The 20,511-nt window shown below is 61.9% G+C and overlaps 3 protein-coding genes and 1 long non-coding RNA gene across 9 annotated transcripts; 1 reads left to right on the top strand and 3 right to left on the bottom strand.

The window, feature by feature from the left end:
- Positions 1 to 773: 773 nt before the first annotated feature.
- Positions 774 to 3,610, bottom strand: LOC116961616 (acyl-coenzyme A amino acid N-acyltransferase 1-like). 3 transcript variants are annotated; one of them, XM_042785163.1, is made up of 4 exons: positions 3,508 to 3,610; positions 2,386 to 2,855; positions 2,046 to 2,248; positions 774 to 1,459 (listed from the first exon to the last, which is right to left on the bottom strand). In XM_042785163.1, exons 2-4 carry the CDS (start codon positions 2,846 to 2,848, stop codon positions 872 to 874), a joined length of 1,254 nt encoding a protein of 417 aa, XP_042641097.1. In that variant the 5' UTR covers positions 2,849 to 2,855; positions 3,508 to 3,610; the 3' UTR covers positions 774 to 871. The 3 variants fall into 3 exon arrangements, with proteins under 3 accessions (XP_042641097.1, XP_042641096.1, XP_032849062.2); XM_042785162.1 differs by lacking the exon at positions 3,508 to 3,610 and adding an exon at positions 3,242 to 3,292; XM_032993171.2 differs by lacking the exon at positions 3,508 to 3,610 and having other exon boundaries at positions 2,386 to 3,064.
- Positions 3,611 to 4,522: 912 nt separating this feature from the next.
- CCDC86 (coiled-coil domain containing 86) lies at positions 4,523 to 6,501 on the bottom strand. The gene is made up of 4 exons (XM_042785117.1): positions 6,307 to 6,501; positions 5,732 to 5,861; positions 5,543 to 5,617; positions 4,523 to 4,945 (listed from the first exon to the last, which is right to left on the bottom strand). The coding sequence occupies exons 1-4, from the start codon at positions 6,474 to 6,476 to the stop codon at positions 4,826 to 4,828; spliced, it is 495 nt and encodes a 164-aa protein (XP_042641051.1). The 5' UTR covers positions 6,477 to 6,501; the 3' UTR covers positions 4,523 to 4,825.
- Positions 6,502 to 6,661: 160 nt separating this feature from the next.
- On the bottom strand, positions 6,662 to 20,188 carry LOC116961615 (membrane-spanning 4-domains subfamily A member 12-like). Of its 4 annotated transcripts, XM_042785492.1 has the most exons (13): positions 20,025 to 20,187; positions 19,655 to 19,774; positions 19,344 to 19,400; positions 18,903 to 19,034; positions 18,302 to 18,415; positions 14,036 to 14,131; positions 13,302 to 13,415; positions 8,570 to 8,743; positions 8,232 to 8,351; positions 7,916 to 7,972; positions 7,264 to 7,419; positions 7,006 to 7,125; positions 6,670 to 6,885 (listed from the first exon to the last, which is right to left on the bottom strand). In XM_042785492.1, exons 1-13 carry the CDS (start codon positions 20,112 to 20,114, stop codon positions 6,877 to 6,879), a joined length of 1,359 nt encoding a protein of 452 aa, XP_042641426.1. In that variant the 5' UTR covers positions 20,115 to 20,187; the 3' UTR covers positions 6,670 to 6,876. The 4 variants fall into 4 exon arrangements, with proteins under 4 accessions (XP_042641427.1, XP_042641425.1, XP_042641426.1 ...); XM_042785491.1 differs by having other exon boundaries at positions 6,668 to 7,125; positions 20,025 to 20,188; XM_042785494.1 differs by lacking the exons at positions 6,670 to 6,885; positions 7,006 to 7,125; positions 7,264 to 7,419; ... (3 more) ...; positions 13,302 to 13,415; positions 14,036 to 14,131 and adding exons at positions 17,314 to 17,798; positions 18,132 to 18,215 and having other exon boundaries at positions 20,025 to 20,180.
- LOC122152607 lies at positions 11,051 to 12,656 on the top strand. Its single transcript, XR_006164675.1, has 2 exons — positions 11,051 to 11,142; positions 11,325 to 12,656. It is a non-coding gene; the product is annotated as an uncharacterized LOC122152607 (long non-coding RNA).
- Positions 20,189 to 20,511: the final 323 nt, after the last annotated feature.

The following is a 20,511-nucleotide window of genomic DNA, read 5'->3' as shown; positions in this document are numbered from 1 at the left end:
TTCAAAAACCACTTTGTCCCGCTGAGGCGAGGAGTTGGGAGAAACTCTTCCTGCAAATGGAGAACCAAGGCTGCTGCCCCGAGTGTGGCACAGGGCTGGGGGGGGGGGGAAGGGGGGTGTCACCCAGGCTGCTCGTGTGTGTCCCCCCACCAAAGGTCCCCTCAGGAAGGCAAACAGGGAGCAAACAGCACAAAGTCAGAGCTGAGTTTCACCAGTGCCCCAGGACAGGGAGGAAGGACCTTGGTCCCTTCGGGTGGTTGCTGAGCGCAGCACTTTGTGGCTTCCCTCTGCCTCCCCCCGCCCCCAGAAATTTCCCTTCTGGGTCTTATCTTTATTGCAGATTATTGTGACAGTCACAGCCGGTTCATGCACCTTGCCCTGGCACATGGCCCGTGCCAACGTGCCCGGTTGCCATCCTCCAGCCCAGCTGCTAGCCTCAGCGTTTTTTGGGGGGGGGGAGGATTTAAAACCCTCGTGGGAGCCACTGTCCTCGGCGTCCCCAGGGGAAAACCCACCCCCGGCTTGGTGCAGACACGGGGACCACGCCAGCTCCCACCGCCTCGCACCACCAAACCCAAGCTCATGGTGAAAGGGTGCGCGGAGCTGGGGGGGTTTGACCATAGCCCCCCCCTAAAACCTCAACCACCTCATTAAACAGTGTAGTTGTGCCTATATCTGTACTTAAATATACATAGGGGGTCCTCTTGTGCGCCATTGCAGGGACCTGGTGCCCCCACCCCACGAGCGCAGGCAGGACCGGGCAGATCGGCTGGCAGGGTGCACTTTATTGAGTGGGGCAACAAGCCTGGGGGGGGGGGGAGGGGGGAAGGAAATCCCCAGCCCCCTTTCCCCCCCCAAATCCCTGCAGCCATCACAGCTTCATGGTGGCGGCGGGGCCCAGGTGAAGCTCCAAGAACTGGATGATCTCTTGCCATGAGTGTTCCTGAGCCTTGGCATGGGCTTGGGCTTCACCCCCCCACACCAAGGGCCGGGGGCTGCCCCGGATGCTGGAGCTGCTGCAAAGGGGTGAACCGGGGGGCTCGATCAAGTGCCCGGCCCCGGGGTAGGAGAGGAGGCGACAGCTCTCCGGTGGCATCCGTGCCATGGCCAGCTCAGCGAAGAGCTTGCTGTTGAGGCTGCGGTCAGCTTCCCCCACCACGAAGAGGACCTTCCCTCGGATCTTCTCAGTCGGGATGGCCGAGGTGCTGTACGCGGGGTCCTGGGGGTCGGCGAAGATGGCCATGTTGTCCAAGGCCCCCATCTCCGTGATGATCACGCGCTCGGCTTGGTAGGGGATGGGGGGAATGTGGAGATCCTTGTAGACCAAGGGGTTGCCGTGGAGGAAGGCTGTGCCGTTGATCCACACCGTGGCCACCACCTGCGGGAGGAAGGTGGCCATGGCCAGGGCCACCTCTGCTCCTTTGGAGACGCCAACGACGCCCAGGCCAGGGCCTCGCACCTGCAGCGGGGGGGAATGGAGCCAGCTGGCAGCACCACTCGCTGGGACGTCACTGGGATGTCTCCAGTCACCAGAACAACCCGCTTGCTGGAACATCCCTGGTCACCAGGATGTCCCTGGTCACCGGGATGTCCCCATTCACCAGGACATCCCAGCTTGCCAGGACATCCCCAGTCACAAGGACAATCCGCTTGTTGGGACATCCCTGGTCACTAGGACAATCCACTTGCTGGGACATCCCTGGTCACTAGGGTGTCCCTCTCACTGGGATGTCCCCAGAATACCTCCCTCACTGGGACATCCTGCTCACTGGGATGTCCCCAGTCACCAGGACATCTTGCTTGCTGGGACATCCCTTGTCACCAGGACATCCTGCTCACTGGAATGTCCCTGATCACGAGGACAACCCGCTTGCTGGGACATCCCTGGTCACCAGGACATCCCTGGTCACTAGTACATCCCTCTCACTGGGATGTCCCCAGTCACAAGGACATCTTGCTTATGAGGATGTCCCTGATCCCCAGGACATCCCACTCCCCAGGACGTGCCTGCTCACAGGGTCCACCCACCGCACCACAGGGCTAACCTTGGGGTGCTGGAGGAGCAGCTTGGCCGCCTCCTCAAAATACTCCAGGTCGAGCCGGGTCAGGGTGCGGGGCAGGTCATCGTAGGCGAAGAAAGCCAGCGCCAGCACAATGAAGCCCCGGCTGGCCAACAGCCCCGCGCGAAACTCAATGAGACCACCTGCACCCCCAAACAGGTCGATCACCCCCGGGAAGGGTCCTGGTCCTGCAGGCAACCAGAGAGACCGTCACCGATGAGGGGAGAGGAGCCATCAGTGCCATCCCACGCCCCGGGACATCCCCAGCTGCTAGGACAACCCACTCGCTGGGACATCCCGAGGTTCCCGGCACCCCGTTTCTCACCAGGTGGCAAGAAGAGGGCCCCCCGGACCCTGCCCTCCCGGATGGGCACCCGCTGCACGCCGGGACCCACGTACCACCGCTCGGCCTGGCAGGAGGCCAGCGGCTGGTCTTGGGGGCCGGTGACCAGGTGGAGGCCATCGAAGACTTCCAGATGGACGAGGAAAGGGCTGCCGGTCACGTCCCGCTTGACCAGGCGTCGGAAGAGGGTGTCGGGCTGGAGGAACCAGAAAAGCCCCATAGGCCAGACGCCAGCGTAGCTGCCCCCCAAGGCGGCGTGGCGCCCAGGGTCCACCTCGCCCGCCTCGTCGGCGCGGAAGAAAGCGCGGGCTTGGAAGCGCTCGCCGTGCTCGTCCGTCAGCGCTGCCCGTAGGGTGACCAGCTGGGAGGGGGACAGACCCCGGACTTGCACCCGCACCGGCCGGTCAGCCAGCGAGGTTTGCGGCGTCACCGTCACCTCCACCATGGTGCACCTGGGGATGGAGAGGAGCATCATCCCCCTCCCCATGGCGAGTAGCCCACGCCGGGCACCACGGTTGCCCAGCCCAAGGAGGTGGGGGGCATTGTTTGCGGGGGGGGGGGGGCACACCACGGGCTGGCAGCGGGGGACTGTCCCCACGAGGGGCCATGGGGGTTTGGTGATCACACGCTGGGGTTCCAGTCCTGCTGCCATCCCTCCTTCCCTTGGTCTTTGTCCCGCCCCCCCCCCCCCCCCCCCAAAAAGTCACACAGCGCTGCGTCCCTCCCCAGCACCTCCCACCTTCTTTTGATCCCACCCACCCCCATGCAGCAGCCCCCCCAAATTTCCCCACCAGCAGGAACACCCCTTTTCCTTCCGTCCCCCCAGCACCCACCCTACCCTCTCCCCATCCTCCTCCTCTGCACCCCAAGGCCAGACGGGGCCAGGGGGGGTGTTTGGGAGCAGTGGCCAGGGCCCCCCCCGAGTCCTGTGAAGACCCCAATTCCCTTCCCCGTAGGCCACGGCACCGCGCACAGAGCCTGGCGAGGTGCTGGCCCCAAGCCCAGTCCTGGGAGGAGACACCGAGTTCGCTCCACCACGAAAACAATACCCCCTCCCCCCCAAAAAATAAAACCTCGGCTGCCTCCAAGCCCCCCGTTTCTTACCTGTCCGGGGGGGGTGGGGAAGGCAGCGCTGGTGCCGTGGCGCTGGGGAGGGAGTGGGTGGGGGAAGGCAGAGTTCTGCCTGCCCCGCGCTCCCTTCGATTGCCTCAACAATCATTAACCCGGTGGGAGCAGCGAGGGCAAAACCCTCTTGCTGAGCCAGAGCGCCGCCCCCCCCCCCGGCCCCGCACCCCATAACTCCTTCTAGGCCCTCCCTGGGGCACCTCTCTGTGGTGGGGGGCTGCCCTGGGTGCAGGTGGGAACCCCCCCCCCCCCAATTGCTCCTCAGCAGCAGCAACAGGGAGCTCTGCCAGCGCCTGGGATTAACCCACCCCCACGCTTCACTCTGACTCGGGGGGGTGTGTGTGTGGGGGGGGAACACACAAGACCAGCACCCCCCACCCCTCCTAAAACTGGGGGGCCACAAGCTCGTTGCCCCCCCCCCCCCCCCCCGATGAAGTTCACAGGCCCCCCCACACCAAGGTTCCCCATTGCGAGTAAAGGCTTTTCCTCCCTGCACCCTCATCTTTGCCCACCCAGTGCCACCCTTGGGCGCCCCCCAAGTCTGTTGCGTCGTGTCCCGTCCCTCCACCCCCCCAATTCCCTCTGTCTGACTCACAGCGGGGCCGAATACACAGCCTCCAACAGGAATGCAAAAAGGTGAGTTTTACAAATCACGAAAAAACAGGTAGGTGAAAGAAATCTCTGTGGGTTCCCCACCTCAAAGCCCCTTTCCTTCCAGTTCGCCCCCCCAAACCCACCCTGCAGCAGTTCTGCCCCCTAACACCCCCCAAAAAGGGGAACAGGACTGCACCCCCCCCAATCCCCACAGCGCAGTGATGTGCTCCCTCCCTCCAGGGCTCATTCCCAGGGGGGTGAGACCCCCACACACTTTTTGAGAAAGGGGAGCCCCTGTGACCCCTGGAAAGATCTGCCTTGGCAGAGGGAAAGCCCCATGCTGGAACCACCAGCCTCCCCCTCCTCATCCCCACTAAGACATCTGCGAGGTGAGTCTGCGTCAGTTCCTATTAATTTTTATCAAGAAAAAGCAAATTTGGGCAGGTGAAGCAGTTCTTCCAGCTGCCAGCAACACCCCAACTTCCCCAGGTGGGGTGTGTGTGGGGGGGGGGATCCAGAAGCCGGTTCCTGCGGGTCGTGGCGCTGCGTAACCCGTCTCGGCTCTGTCCCGCTGTCTGTCCAACACCGAGGGCCCGGGCAGCGACTCCTGACCCCCAAGATGAGGAAAAACCCTCAAAGAGGACCGGGAACCCCAGAAATCCCGGCTGGCTGGGCCGGGCAGCACGGTGCCTCGTCTCCTAGCTCACTCCGCGCTTGTTTTGCGCCGCACGGGTGTTTTTTGAAGCAGGGCCAGCGTGTCCCGTTTCTCCACCCGCCGCAGCTGCTTCTTCTTCGCCCGTTTGAGCTTCAGCGGGTTCCGGATCTGTTTGGGGAAGGGGGTGAAGGGGAAGAAGGGGCTTTCAGGCACAGAAACCACACCAGAGGGAGCCAGGCAGGGATGGGATTTTCCTCCTCCTCCCACTGCCGAAGCAGCGGATGTAGCAATGACCAATGTCTGTACACGAAGCCACCCGGCTCCTGATCAGATTTATCCTAAAATTCGTCCCTGGGAACGTCTCTAAGTTGTCCCAGTTCTTGTGCTGGGGGTGGGGAACAGGTAACCACATCCTCACCACCATCACCCTGAGCTCCTGGGTCTCTTCCAGATGGAAAAGCCACAATTTCCCCATAGGAAATCCCAGCTTGGATCCCCGTTGATGCCATTTCCCTCGGTCTATTGCCCCACATGCCAGCAATCCCCGGGGTGTCCCCCTTGTTTTTTTAAGAAGCTTCCCTCCACCTCAGCAGAGGAATCACTTCCTCCTGGAGTTTGGTTGGATTCCCCCAGTCCTCCCAGCGCCACTCAAAGGAGGAGCCAGGGGGTGGAACTGGTACAAACTGGAGGCCAGGTTGGTCTGGAGGCCGCTGGCTCTGCCAAGCCACTGCGGTGTCCCCAGCCCGGTGTGGGGCCACAACTCACCACTTGGACAATTTCCGCCTTCCGCTCATTCTCCAGGCGCCGCTTCAGGTTCTCCTCCCGTCGCCGTTTCTTTTCCTACAGGAGAAAAAAACCCACCTTCTGCTGCAGATCCCTCCCTCCGGGTTTAAACCCAAACCAGTGTCGGCATCAGCTCCGGGTGGACACTGGTTAAGTTGCTCACCCCGTTACCTCTCGCTCTCTCTGTTTTCCCTCCTGAAGCTGCCGTGCCAGGTCCCGGATGAGCTTCCTCTCCTGTCGTTCCTTCATCTTCCTCGCCCAGGAGGTACGAAGGGCTTTGTCCTGAATCATGTGTGAGAACCTGGGCCGGCAGCCGGGCCGTGTCAGGCGCAGGAGGAGGCAGAGCCGAGCTCCCCGGGCAGCGTGTGGGGGGGTTGTCACAGAAACCCAGCGCACCCTTCCTCGCTCTGCCCCCTCCCCAGAAACTCCTCGGGCCACAACGCTGCAAAACTCCCCTAATTCAGAGCTTCCCTCAGCCCCTCGACACACCCTCTGCTCAGGACCTCCACCTTGAGCAGCCCCGTCCCGTCCCCACCCCCCAACCTGGGTCCTCCCTAAAGCCTACGGATAGCTCCCCAGTCCCCTTACAAACTGGGAGCGCTGCCCTCCCGGGTCAACTCACCCCCAAAACACCCCTGTGTCCCCCTACTCCCCGCTCTTCCCCCTCCCCTTGAGCTCAAGAACCCCCAAACAACCAGAAACCTCCACCAATCGCGTGTCGTGTCGTGTCGTGGCCCCGCGCCCACCTCTTTTTCCCGGGGTCCTTCCACACCCGCCCCGACTTGGGCCTGCCCCGCGGGATGGCTGCCGCCGCTTCCTTTCGCTTCTTGGCGGCTTTCGGGCGCCGCCGACCCGGGGCCGCCCCACTGGGCTCCTCGGGGCTCCGGGCCGAGGCCTCCGGGCCCTCCCCCTCCATTCCCCCCCACGCGCCTTCCCCTTCCCCGGCGGCGCCGCGCGATGACGTCAGAAGCGCGCCGCGCACCCGCCACCGCGCCCATGCTCAGAGATGAAGCGTGACGCCCCCGCCGCCATTTTAGTATCGGGCAACACCTTCCTCTCCCCCCCGCCTCCCCGAGGACGCCATCTTTGTGCCGGGCAGCCCGTTGGCGGTGCCCATCATCGTGTCGTCGCGGCGGCTTGTGCCCGGTGCTTTCCCCCCCCGCCCCAAACCGGTGATAAACACCCCCCCCCCCGCCCTCTGAGCGAACCCCGGAGAGATGCGTGGCCTCAGCTGTGGGGAGAGGAGGCTTTTACTGGGCGCCCAGCGTGCGCTGGGGCTAGGGTGCACGGTGGCTTCTCATCGGGTTTGGCCGCCGCTACAGCGCCTGGGAGAGGAAAAAAAGGGGGGGAAATTCTGCTTTTGGGGTGACGGAGAGACACCCCCCCCCCCCCCCAGCTCCATGCCAGGTGTCTAGCAGCCCTGCCACTGGCTCAGCCGCCCTCACCATGCGCCTGTAGTCGTGCTGCTTGACGGCAGCGTAGCCGAAGGCCAGGGCTGCCACCGCCGCACAGAACTCCAGGAGGCTGAAGAGGACGAAGATGGAATCCAGCCCGTCGCTCAGCATCTGCAAGGAGGGGGGAGCGGAAGGGTCCTGGGGCGTCCCTCGCTCCCCCCCCCCCCATCTCCCTTTGGCGAGGAAGGGCAGCCCAGATTGCAAATCGCCACTTCAGCGGCCGCTTGGAGAGGGACCGGGAGGCTCTACCTTGGTCTCGGGGCTGGAGCACCAGTCGGCTTTCAGCAGGAACGGTGCCTTGGCCTCGCAGCCGGGGCTGTCACGGACGATGGCTGTGGTGTGGACCAGCGTGGCTACCAGCGTGCTCAGTATGACGCCCGCGTTGAGGACGCAGCAGGTCTTCACCTGTGTGTGTGTGTGGCGGGGGGAATATGTCACCTCGTGTCAGCCGGCCCTTCTCCTCTTGCCAGGAGCCCTGCGGGTGACAGTGTGATGCCCACCCTCCCAGAGACCCCCTGTGAGGTGACAGAGGCTGCCTGGGGTGTGAACTGCCTGAGCAGGGATCCCTCCGAGCTGGATTATTCAACTCGAGTCAAATCTACTCTTGGAGAAGCCACCCGGGGCAGCCACCCTCCATGATGCCTTTCGTCCCCGTCCTCCGAGAGGGACTCCACCAGGCCCCAAGCATCTTGTGGAGGTCCTGAAACGTGAAGGATGGCCCACCTCCTGCTCGATGGGGAGAGAGCTGGGCACCTCCAAGCCTTGGGTGCCTCACTCTAGACCCTGCGGGGTGAATCTGGGCTGCGGAGGGGCCCCACCAGCCGCTAGAAGGGTCAGAAGTCACAGAAACTATGGGGGGACAATTTGTCCCTCCTAGCCTGGCCGCAGGGGACCCCCTTACCAGCAGGATATTATCTCTTTTTTCAGTTTCCACCAGCAGAGAGCCTGAGACCAGGAGCTGCTCAGAAAACAGAGGAAGGAACGCGTCAGCAGCAAGGCATCCCTCTCTTGTCACCCATCCTGCACATCCCGGTGTACCTCCGGCTGTGAATCGGTGTTTGGGGCTTCACATGCACCCCCTCTGTCCCCAGAGAGGAAAGCCGGAAGATGCGGATGTGAGAGGAGGCCTTGGGGATGAGGGAATCTGGTCCCCAATCCACCGAGATCCCCCTGTCCCTCATGGGATGATGAGGAGGTGAAAGCACGTCCCAGCTTACCAGGAGCCCGAGCCAGAAGAGGATCCCACTGGCCACAGGAAGGGAGGGGTTCCTGTGCTCTGAGGCTGTCAGGATGATCCCAAAGCAAATGTGGATGATCCCGGTGAAGATGTGGATGGTCTGGGAAAGGATGGGGGAGAGAGATCCCCCCAGTCACTCTTGGCCAGTCTGCCAGCACCGGCAGAGGGTGGATATCACCATTGCCATTAGCCGTGTCCCGCCCCACTCCCTCTGTCACACCACATCCTGGCAGGATAAGTATCCCTGGGGATACTCAGTCCCTGCTTTGTCCCTGAGGTGCCCCGTGACCCCCCCACCCCGGGGACGCCATGTCTCACCCCTAGCGCCTTGGGCTGAGCCCTTCGGAAGCTTCGGACTTGAAATGACACCGTGGCGGGTGCGGGCGGCCTGGAGCCCGGGGCCAGCTGGGCCGCTCGAGGGTCTGTGGCCGGGATGACCTCCGTGACGATCCTCATGCCCCCGGAGTCGGTCACCGTGGTGGCTGCCATCGCCTGTGGGCAGAGCGGGGCTGGGGAACCGGGGCGGGCAAAGAAGCTGAAGGACCAAGCCAGCTCCCACCCTGCTGAGGACCGCCGCGGCGACACAAGAAACACTGACCTCTTACAAGGATGTCCCCCCACCCCATCCTGCACCCCACGCCTCGCCCCCCACCCTCATACCTCCTTCAGCTTGGGCTTGCCTTCTTCCTCCTCCCCCGCGGCCGCCGTTAGCGAACCCTTTGCTGTCCGAATCTTCCCCGGGTGGTGGTGGTCGGGCAGGGACGCGGTCCTGCTGCCCTTTGCTCCCCGCAGGAAGTTTGTTCGCGGAAATCTCGTCAGGCCCCTCTTGCTCAACGAGGCGGCTTTGCCAGCAGAGGGGAGAGAGGCTGGCAAAAACCCCGCATGCACCTGGCCCAGGGGAGAGGGAGGCAGGGAAACGAGGCTTGGCAAACCCGAGGTGGGCACCCCCTCCAAGGAAGAGGAAGGGCTTGGATGTGTGTCCCTCGGGATGCTCCGAGGAGGAGACACACACCCCCCTCCCAGTCTTGGGCGAGTGCTCTCCAACCCCACTTGCAGTTGCTTTACTTGGGCATCGTCTTTGCAATTAGCCACGTGCCAGCCCTGGCAGAGTCTTAACGAGGTGCTCGGAGGTTCATTTGGCTGCCCTCGTTAGGGTCACTACAAGACAGCCAGCCCTTGCAGTTTCCCTTACAGGGATGAAAAAAAACAGTGTGAAACAGGCCATGGCACAAACATTATAAGCCCCGTTAGTCTAGAAAGGCCCCAAGGAAGCTCCTTTATTGCTTTTTTTATTTTCTTTGGGGTTCTCCTTCCTTCACAACCATGGGTCTGTCCCTGGTGAGGACAGCCCACCCACAGGAGTGAGCCGGGGGGGAGCGGCAGCACGGCCTGCGGTGCCGGACGGCTCCGGCGGGACCCGAAGGGAAAGGAGATGCGGTTGTTTCCGTTAGGAAATGAGAGCTCAGCCTGGGAACGGAGCCACCGCACATGGCGAGGAGCTCCCGAGGGGCGAGCGCAGAGGCCCCTTCTTCCCTCCGCCGGCCACCGGTCTCCGGGTCTGCCAGAAAACAGCTATTTCCTTCGTGGTCACCGTCCCCCATCTGCTCGCCGGGAGGGCTGGGGTCCTCCACGCCGGCCTGCGAGGACCCCCCAGCTTTCCTGGATGATCGATGGGTGCGGGGGGTAAGACCCCGCTCGGGCTTTTTGTCTCCCTTGGAGGCTGTGAATATCTGCCCACCACCCGAGGCTTTCATCTGAGCTGTTTCTTGGTGAAACAGGAATATTTAGGTACAGGGTTCTGGCATCTCTGAGCTTGGCCACAAGCAGCTAGGGCCCCGTTGGTGGCCACGGGTGTCACCAGAGGTGGGAGACCCTAACACCCCTGTCTCTGCCCGAGCCTCTCCCTGCAGACCCAGGGAAGGCCGGGACCCTCCACAGCCGGGTTCCAGCTGAGGATTTTTCGGAGCAGGTGGAGGAACTTTGGGAAGTGCTTTTTCCTTTCTTTTGGCCCTAGAGGGAGCTGAGACGCCTGGTTTGGCAGCACACGGCTTCTAGAGCTCAGCAGAAGTTTCCAGCGCTGGGACCAGCAGTGGGGCGCGATCCCCAGTGAGGGATACAGGGCAGGAGCCCCCCCATCCCGGGGGAAACCAGGGGATCGGTGGTACCAAAGCCGGGCACAGGCTGTAGGGCACAGAAAGCCGCCACATCTCGGTGTCTCCCGGGAGGACCAGCAGCACGGCCGGGGCCTCAGCTCTTGCATTTGCAGAGACGCTGGAGTGAAACCATCTGGTTTCCCCCCGCAGACCCGCTGTGTTTCTCCAAGGACTTTTCCAAAAGCTTTTCTTTACATCCCCTTCTGCACGGGCTGGAAACCAAGGGACTGACCAGCGGCTAACTGGGGTGATGGCCACGAGCCTGGGAGCGGGATGGTACCACAGGATGCCAAGCAAGCCTCAGCAAGCCGAGCTGCGGGGTCGCAGCTCCCCCCCTTGTCCCATTTTGGGTGCTTACAGCCGGATCCTTTCCTTGTCTGTTGGCTGAGGGAGCACAGTCGGTCTGTGCCCTCCCCACGCGCCGGGGAGCGGGAGGATTTTTGGCACAGCAGCAGGAGTTGTTGGCTTCAGAAGATTTGCCTGTAGCTGGGGTGTAGGGAGGGGGGGAACGACTCCCACCAAACCAACCTAAATCAGGTCTTCAGAAAAGAACCGGCAGGACAGACAGACCCGGCCAACAAGGAGCAGCGAGGGACTCGCGTCTCCACCCCGGCGCCTGGCTGGGCTCACGCTGCCTCCGGGCAGGCAACCGGGAGGAGAGGGCTCGCCGGGCTCCTCAGCCCACCTGCATCCCCCCCATCCCACGGTGGAAAACGTCTGGCAGAGAAAAAGCTGCGGGTGAGGAGCTGCCGCTGGCGTTTCCCCATCCCACAGCCCCGGCGGGGGAGCGAGCCCTTGGCCTTGTAAAGGGCTGCAACTGGCGGCACGGCTTTCCAGGAAAAACACGGCGATGGATGAGATTCAACCGCACCTCTTCATCGCACTCCTCTTAGCCTTTAATTTTTGCTTTAACCCAGCAGCGTGTCTCTCCGGAGGGAGAACCTCTCTCAACACCCCGATGCTAACGAGTCCCGCGCTGGCTCGGATCTCATCCAGCCCCGGCAGCGCCCGCGGGGTAAGGAACACTTTAGCACCCGTGGAAATGCTGGGATCCCCTCTTTAGCCTTTCTGGTGTCCTCCAGCATTAGCGACGGCTTGTGTTCCCAGCCGAAACCGCCCGCTACGGTGGATTTCCTCCCAAATCCGCCTTTTCAGATTCCTAAAGCATTCCTGAAGTTTCAGCCTTTCAGCCAGAAACAGCCGTGACTGCCCTCGGCCCAGCAGCTGGGCTTGGTGAAGCAAAACCCCTTTCCGAGTGAGGTATCCGTGGAAAAAGTGCTTTCCCCTTTCTAAATAAAGCCAGGTCCAGCTGGGGATGGCAGGAGCCCAAGGTAGGATGTTACGATTTATTTTGGAAACAGATGCCAGAGGAGGTGAAGCTTTTAAGCGTCTGGCCGAGCAGATGCGGGGAAGTGGCAAGCCCGGTCAGTGGAGCCTTCCAGCTCTTTATTTGCAGGAATTTCTGGCTTTGCTCATATATATACAATGCGTACCTTAGATTTTAAATTTTTTTTTTTTTTTTTCTCTCCTGACAGCTGGAAGTCTTTTCTTTGCTGATTATTCATTTCCACCTCCAGGAGCTGCTCACGCACGGGCTGAGTGCTGGTGCTGGGGTGAGACGTCTGCCCCAGGAGCGCGGCTTTCGGCAAACACACCTGGTCTGGCAGCTGGGGACTCCCACGTCGATGGCTTCGGTCCAACGGGCCGGTGTCCCTTGGGATGGCACGGGACGGATGAGGGAAGCCTGGCTGGGTGCTCCGGTTCAGGGCCAGGGGCGGGGGGGTTCAACAAGAGCCCCCCCTCCCCCCAAGCATCCCCTCCCACCAGCACAGGACAAGTTTACGAGCCTGGTGGAACCAAAAGTCCTTTTCCAACCCCAAAAGCCCTGCTTTTTTTCCAAAGAAAATAGATTGCGACGGAGAAATGCTTTTCGCAGAAAAGTTGCTGCTTCCTGTGAAAAACTTTATATCCCCATAAAAATACCCAAAGTCAACATTTTGCTTTGCCTCCAAATGTTTCTGGTTCTCCCAGGGCTGTTACGTTACTGGTTCCAGAATGAGAAAGCCACATTTTCTGGGACAGGTTTCAAGTTTTTTTGTTGTTTTTTTTTTTTGTTGTTGTTTGGGGTTTTTTTGTTTGTTTGTTTTGTTTTGTTTTTGTCTTGTTCCCGGGGAGGCACAGCAGTCCCTGGGCGGGGGTGATGCCAACCCTTCTATTTTCACTGCAGAGAAACACGCTGGTCTGCCATCCCAGAATCGTGGTGTGTGTTGTCCCTGCTTTCTGTCCCCAAAAAAAACACGGAAGGAACCTCCTCTGAAGAAACACCAAAGTCTTCATCCCGGCTTTGGAAATTTGGAGCCAGGAGCAGGCAGAGGCAGGCGGGGAGGCTGGCGGAGCATCGCTGCCTGCTAGGGGGGTCCTCACTCTTTTTGGGGCACAAGGCTGATCAAAGCGGCTACTCCAGCGCCGGTGGGAGTAGCCACGGTGGGATGTTTCTGCTTGGTGGCTCCTTGGGGAGCAAGGGGAGAGCCAGGTCCACTGATGGGCAGAGCCCCCCACCTTCCACAGAGCCACTACAGAGTCTGTCTGTCCACGGCCGTGAATACCTTGTGGTAGGGAGTTGGGGGATGTGACAACCTCGCTGGCAGAGGAATGAAGCTTGGGGTGAAATCCACAGCCTGGCCAGGGGAGAAACCCCAGGGGGGGGCGAAGGCATCGAGGCTGTGCGTTCCCTCCTGCCGCTTCTAAGGGGTTTTGGGGTGTCCCATCCAGAGCGATGCACCCCCTCCGTGAGGCTGGCATCCCCCGTCACCCCTTTTCCCAGCCTCCCATCCCTCTTCCCCCGTGTTCCCCGGGGGTGGAAATCTCCCCCGCGCGCCCACTCCCACGGGGCTCACCGGTGTGGATGCGGCCAGCCTGGTTTTCCAGCCAAAGTAGACGCAGAGGAGGGTGACGCAGGTCTGCGGCGCGATGAAGGTCAGCAGGACACCCAGGATCCCCCACGTCACGCGCTGGCGAGGAGACAGCGGGTGGGACCCCTGCATCTCCCCCCTTCCCCCCCCTCTTTTAGATTCCCGGCAGCATTGTGCCCTCTGTGTGTGTGCCTGCCCGCCCACCCTGTCCCACTGCTGCTGGGATGTGGGACCCCCCCGCTTCACCACCCCGCACCCTCACCAGCTCCAGCCGGGGCCCAGAGAAAGGTTTATGGTGGAAGCTGAGGTCCCAGAGCACCAGGATGGTGCCCACCACCGAGGCCAGCAGGCTGGTGACATTGAGGGCCAGGTAGCCGTTTATCTGTTGGGGACGGAGCCAGGCAGGTATCCCCCCCCCCAGGGCAGGCCAGCCCGAGTGATTTTTACACACACCCCCAGCCCTCGGGGGGGTCTAGCAAGCACAAGCAAGCCCCCCTGCTCTACAGACCCCACAGCCATCACATTCACCCCTGTGCCACATCCAGCTCCCCCGTACCATGGGACAAGCATCCTCCGGCAGCGGGGTGCCCAAACCAGCCCCCCAGCCCCAGTGAGCACCCACACCCAGGGACATTTTGGCACTTGTAGGAGTTGGGGTGCCAGGAACCAGCACCACTGCACCCCAGGAAAACACTGGGAGCTGAGACCTCTCCCCTTACCACGCAGACTCCCCGTTTCTTCTCTGCCACCACAGAGCTGGAGCTGATGAACTTTGGGGAAGAGGAGGAGGAAGGTGTGAAGAAGCAGGCACTGCCCCGAAACCAAGGGGAGGTTTAGGGGATCCCCTTACCAGGAAGCTTCCCCAGATGAAGTAGCAGGACCCGGCGATCAGCACCCGCAAGGATGGAGGAGATGAGGACCCCCCCCACAGCCCAGCTGGAGGATGCCCAGCAGGATTTGGATGCCCTGGGGAGCAGAGGGGCACAGGGCAGCCCGGCAGCAGCCACAGCCCTGGCACAGGGACACTGGAGGGTTGCTCGCCCTTACCCCCAGCACCCCCAGTGCATCTTTTGGGGGGGGGGGGGTGTGCGTGATCCCCACCAGCTTGCGGCCGCCAGCCCCTCGCACGGCCCTAGCATCATCGGGGGGGGTGGGGTGTGTGTGTGTAGGGGGGCAAGGTGTCAAAAGGGTCTCTGGGCACCATCCCCAGCGCGGCTACGGCATCCCAAGCGCTTGAAAGGGGAGGACAACCCAGTTGCACCGTCCCCTGCACACAGCACCGGGGTGATGTTTCAGGGTGTGTGTGTCCCCTTGCCCTCTTCAGCTCCATATCTCCCCATTTCCCTCATTTTTGGGGGTGCAGAGACCCCTCCTGCAGCCCGGCTCAGCCCACCGCTGGCTTGCTGCTACCCATCACACGAAGTCCGAGAACCACCACACGCTCTCCCAGCTCTCCTTCCCAGTCATCTTCTCCACCCTGAAGCCCCCTCTCCTGCTCAGCCCCCTCCCCAGGAATGCTCCTTGTCCTTCCCCACCCCTCCTCAGAGCCCCAGCGTCCTTCCACGACGTGGGACCCAGACCCGACATTTGGGGTGTGGGTGCTCCCCAGCTTTACCCAGGGATGTAAAGCTGCCCCGCTCCCCCCAACAGCTCCTCTCCCCCAAATCACCAGCATTTCGTGTGCCCCCCCCAGCTCACTGCCCTTTCCTCTGCCACCCCACACTGTGTCCCCAAGGGCGCTTTCTCTCTAAGTGGGGGGGGCTGCCAAGTGGAACCCCGTGGACCTTCAGCCCATGGCCACCCCTAGGAGCAGGCAGGGGAGCATCCCCCAGTGCCGTGGAGCAGACACACAGGAGCTCAGCCCTGTGCCCATGGGGGAGGGTGGCGGGGGGGGGTCTCCTGGGGGAACATCCACAGCTCCCAGGCATGGTCAAAGGGAGCCAGAGCTTTCCAAGCAGCGCCAGTGACACTGGGGGGCTCGTCCCGTGCTCCCCACTGCCTCCTCGGGGGTGGCTGCAGCAGACACCACAAAAATGAGCTGCCCCGAGACACTGAACCCCCCAGCCACCCTCCCCATCATGCGGTGCACAGCGTCTCACCCCCCAACCCCAGCCATGGGGCACTCACCGTGCCATTTCTCAGGGTTCCCGGCTCCCGTTCTCACCCCCGCTGGCTTTTGCCCCAGCGTTTCTTCTGCCCGAGTTGCCACCCTTTTTATGGCCCTTTGGTCACCGCCACCTTTCCCAGCTCACCGGCACTGGGGGTCCCCAAGCGGGTCCCTACTCATCACTCCAACTGGGTCCTCAGACCCTCTCTGGTTCCTGTCACCAGCTGTCCCCAAACCTGAGAGGTTCTCACTCCTCCCTGGAAGTTTCAGGGCTGCGAATGCATGGAAGCAGGCATATAGAAAAACGCATTTCCACAGAGCCTTAAAACGTCTATTCCTGCATTTCCAGAGAAAGCTGCGCTTAAACACGGCGAAGCGACAGCAAACCTGGGAAGCCTGGGGAAAGATAATCTGCGTTTAAAGTTTGAGGGGCTCTGGGTTATCGCTGTGCTAATGCCTGATTTCATGGAAAGGGGCGTTTTGGAGTTGGCAGAGGCAGCACAAGGCTGGCTCCGACCCAGCAGCAGCTCGGCCTGTGGCAGGGGGATGCTCTGGGGCAAAAAAGAGCCCAATGCTGGTGGAGGATGAGCAAGGAAGGGACCACTGTGGTGGCCAAAGACAGAGGGACCTGCTGGCCTGGTTGGAGGGGGGTGGCAGGGCTTTGTGGTAGCCCCCCGGGGCTGAAGAGCCTCCCCAGTTGTGAGAGAGGAGGTAGAGTAGGCTCCGGAGCCACAGGTGAGGAGCCAGAGCCATAATGGCTGTGGATGCAGGGTGAGCGGAGAGAGCCTGCTCATCCCGCTCCCCCAATCTCTGGGGCTTTTCCTACCGAACTGGCTCATTATTTTTTTAGAGCCAGGAACAGAAATAACCGACAGCGAGTGAATAATCCATGAGGTTTTGGCTGAGCATTGGCAGGGCAAGGGGAGGGGGGGGCGGGGGAGCTGTTGATACAAGAAAGAAAATATTTAACCCCAAAATAAAAAGATGGTTCCAACAGGCACTCCCTGCCCCTGCTGTGGGGCTGGAGGTGAGGTTTGGGGGCAGACCCTGTCCCCAAACAGTGGGAGGGGGTGCCCCAGGGAACAAGCGCAGACAGAGATCCCCCTCCTAGGGCAGAGATAACTCACCAAGGTGCTCCCACCCCTCTGAAAATCAGCACCGGGGTCTCCTTCCTCACCTCCCTACCAAGCTCTCCCTGAGCTCAAGTTGCTTCGTAGATAAACTCCTTCCATCAGTGCCAGATGCTCATCACCACCTTTGCTCCTCGTTAGGCTCTTGAGCATCCCCACTGCTGCCGGGTGCTTAACGATGGAACTCAGAAATGAGCTCGTCAGGAGCCGACAAACCTCTCTGCTGGTTAAAAATGGTCCAAGAGCCCTTTAGCTTCAATTCCTGCCCCGTGAATGAGTGATTTTTGAGGGACTGGAGCACTGGTGAGGTTTAGGAACGCTCATCAGGTCTCTTGGCTCCATTCCTGTCCCACAGGAGCAGCCAGCCCCGTTCATGGGAACGGGGAGCAAGTGCCACCAGTGTCCCCGTGTCACCCCAAGGAGCAGCCCCAGCCTGATGCAGTTCCTGGGCTGGTGTAAATGTGGAGCTGCTGCCGTCACCCTCATCGCCGCTGGCTGACCAGCTGCTCCAGCAGCGCTAGAGAGTTGTGCTGCTGTGTAGATAAAGGTGGTGGTGAGGATTTAGGGTGGCAGATTTCCTTAGTGGGGGGTGCAGGTACCAGGGCAGATCTTCAGTGGGACCAGATGAGGGTGATGGGAACAGGAGACCTCTGACCTGGGTGGGATGAGCCCCTTGCCCCAAGGACTATGGCTTAGGGAAGGTGGAAGAGGGAATTTGCAGCTCCAGCACTGAGAAATCCCCAAAATGAGGCGACGCAGGCCCAGACAGAGGGTTTATTTCAAAGATAAAATAAAGCCAAGGGGGGGTACAAGCCGAGGTAGATGGTCTGGCTACGCACACAGCTCCTGGCACTATAAGCCGCCTGCTACGTGGCCACCAGACCTCGAGAAGGTCCTGAACCCCGACAGGAATGAACCCTGGCACCCAACCAGGTATTTGTGGGCAGAAACACCCCATGAAGCCCCCACCCCTGCCAAGAAACCCCTTCTCCAAAGCAGCCAGCATGCAAAGAGCCTGCTCTGAAACCAAGCATGGGTCCAGGAGCTAGGGAGGGGGAAAATTGGGGGTGCTTGCTGGTTTTTGGGATGGGGTACCCGTGTATCCCAGCTTGCAGCGTGGTGGGAGGAGGATGGTGTAGCCCTGGGGACAGAGACCTGGCTGGGGACGGTTTTGGGAGCGTGGAGACAGGACCCCACACCGACGTCCTCAGGGCCAGCGCCTCGCTAGACTTGGGGGGCGGCCAGCTGCAAAGAAACCCAAGAGCTGCTGCTTTTTCTTTTTTTTGGGGGGGGGGGGTGGGGGGAGGACAGGGCTTAGGGTGACCCCCTCCCCAGCCCCCCATCACCTCGTGGGGTCTTGGGCCCTCTCCTCCACCCTGCCATACCCAGAACAGCGAGGCAGAGGTGCTGGGATGCTCCCGGGGGTGTGGGTGGCATGCTTTCCCAGGGTGGGTGGGGAGATGCAGGCACTGGTGGTGGTGGGAGGAGGTCTGGCATGCAGGCGGGAGGCAGATGCTGTTTTTGGGAGCCAGCTGGGCTCCCGTTCTAGCTGGGCTGCTCTTTGGGATCGTAGATCACCTCGGTGTAACTGGGCGGCTGGGGCAGGTCGGTCAGTGGCACTGCCAGGTCCACGCGGGTGGCACTGGGCACGATCAGCATGGCCTGGGAAGAGGGGACACACACACACACAGAGTGCTGGGCGGCCAGCCACAGCTCAGCCCCGCTCCCCTTCACCCCCCCTGCCCTACCTCGTTGGAGCTGAGGCGGGTGGCCCGGCACCAGAAATTAGCAGTGGCCACGGCGATGCAGAACTCCAGGATGGTGAAGATGAGAAGCACGATGGAAATCCCGTTCCCTGCGAGCTTCAGGGTGGGGAAAGCCCCCTCAGCAGCGCCCGGGAGGAAGCAACCCAAGCCCCACAGGGTAGACCCCACCCCACGTTTTTGGGGTGAGGATTTTGGGGGTTCCCCTCCTCCATCTTCCCACCGATCCTAAACCTCCGCCTCGCCATTTTTACGGCTTGTGGAGAGAAGCGGGCGCTTCCGAGGCGTGACTCATCTCCCGAGGTACCAGCCTAAAATAGGTCAGGGCATGCAGAGCCGTGCCAGCCAACAGTGCTGTCCCCACTCCCCAAAAACAGTGGGGTTGAACCCCCATCAAACCCCCCTCTACCCCAGGAAAGGCTCAGGCAGCATCTGAGGGGAGGCACGACAGCCCCCCGTGGGGATGGAGAAGGGGACAGGGGAGGTTCCCAAAAGGGTTAGCCTGATCTGGGTAGGGTTAGCAAGCCCTGGGCACTGCTGCTCCGAAAGCGGAGGCTTTTGGGGGTCCAGCTGGGCCCCCACTTACCAGGACGAGGTAACTGTAGTAGTTGAAGCTGGAGCGGTAGAGCCCGTTCAGGTTGAGGTCTACGATGAAGGCGACGATGCCCAGCAAAGCGAAGATGGCGCTGATGACGTTCATGGTCTGGCTGCCCTTCACCTGCGGGCACGGAGAGGCTTCAGGGCAGGTGTCAGACCCCAAAACCCGTGGGACACTCACCCCCCACCCCGGCTTTGGGGGACCAGCCAAGGGTAACAACCTCAGGCTGCCCTCATGGTTTTGGGTTGGTTTGTTTGTTTGTTTGTTTGTTTTCCCTCCTTCCCATTGCTCATTTACAGAAATAACCCTGGCGCAAGCTTTAAAAGCGGTTTTACCCTGATGGGTTTCACCCTGGGCCAAGCTGCACCCCCCCACCCCCCTCCTCCGGCAAATGGGGCAGCAAAGGGGGGGACCCCCAGAGACACTCACCGCACACTCTGTGGGGCTCTTCTCCGCCCCGATGGAGAGGCAGCCTGAGATGATGAACTGCTCCGGGAGAAAGGGGGACAATAAACCACCACTGAGGTCACCCCAAGCCCCCCCCCCCCAACCCACCCAGCACAGCCCCAAGGTTCTTGGGGACACGGTGATCCCCACTTTGTGCCGTGTTAGTCCTCGAGTTTTACAGCTGCTGGACCAGAACCGCCCCCATCCCCGGTCCCTGGCAGGCAGCTCTCCCCCCCGTGGGCATTCTTCCCCCGTGGGCATTTCCCCCTCCGTGGGCAGCCCACGCCACGCACAGACACGCCGCCCAGGAAGGGGATCTCGCCGATGACGAAGACAGAGGTGTAGACGTTGGTGAGCGTCGTCAGGACGATCCCGAAGCCGATGTGCATGAAGCCGGTCATGATCTGGATGGTCTAGGGGATGGGGCAGGGTGAGAGTGGGGCCAACTCCGCCCCGCCCAGCCCCCCCATCATTTCCCCCCCCCCATACCTCCCCACCCTGGGGATGGGGGTACCCCTGTCCCCAAGCCACTCCAGGGCCAGAGCGTCCCCTCGGGGGATCACCAGAACGGGCAGAAACATCTAGGGATGAGTACTGGGGGGGGAAATGTTCCAGGGGTACCTAACCCCCCCCCCCAAATCCCCTCCCCCGGCCCCGACTCACCCCCATCACTCGGTTCTTGCCCTTGGGCAGGGTCTCGGCCGTGTACATCACGGCGCGGCTGCCCAGCCGCAGGTTCCCCATCCCCTGCATGGAAGTAGCGGGGGGGGCAGCGGGACACCCCCCCACCCCCGACGCCCCCCCCGCCCCGCCGCCACCCCTCCGGCCTCGGAGCAGCTCGGTCCCCGCCGGTCCCCGTCCCCCCCCCCCCCCCCGCCCCACCGGGCGCTTATTGGTGCAGAGCGGCTGATGTCAGAAGCTGCAGCATCCCCGGGGCCACCGCCCAACCCACGCGTGGCCCCAAGACCCAAGAGTGAACCCCACTGGCCGGCCCCACGACCCACGGATGAACCCCACTACCCTGCCTAGGACAGGGAGCAGAGGGAAGATTTGGGGATACACACACACACACGACTTCGGGGGGGGGGGGGGGGGGAGGAAAGAAGAAGCCCCCCCCCCAAACCCACCCCACCTGTGGGTACAGACCCCT

The sequence above is a fragment of the Tyto alba genome, unplaced genomic scaffold (assembly GCF_018691265.1).
Source record: "Tyto alba isolate M040663 unplaced genomic scaffold, T.alba_DEE_v4.0 Super-Scaffold_8, whole genome shotgun sequence".
Lineage (NCBI taxonomy): Eukaryota > Metazoa > Chordata > Aves > Strigiformes > Tytonidae > Tyto > Tyto alba.
This window is presented reverse-complemented; position numbering and strand designations above follow the sequence as displayed.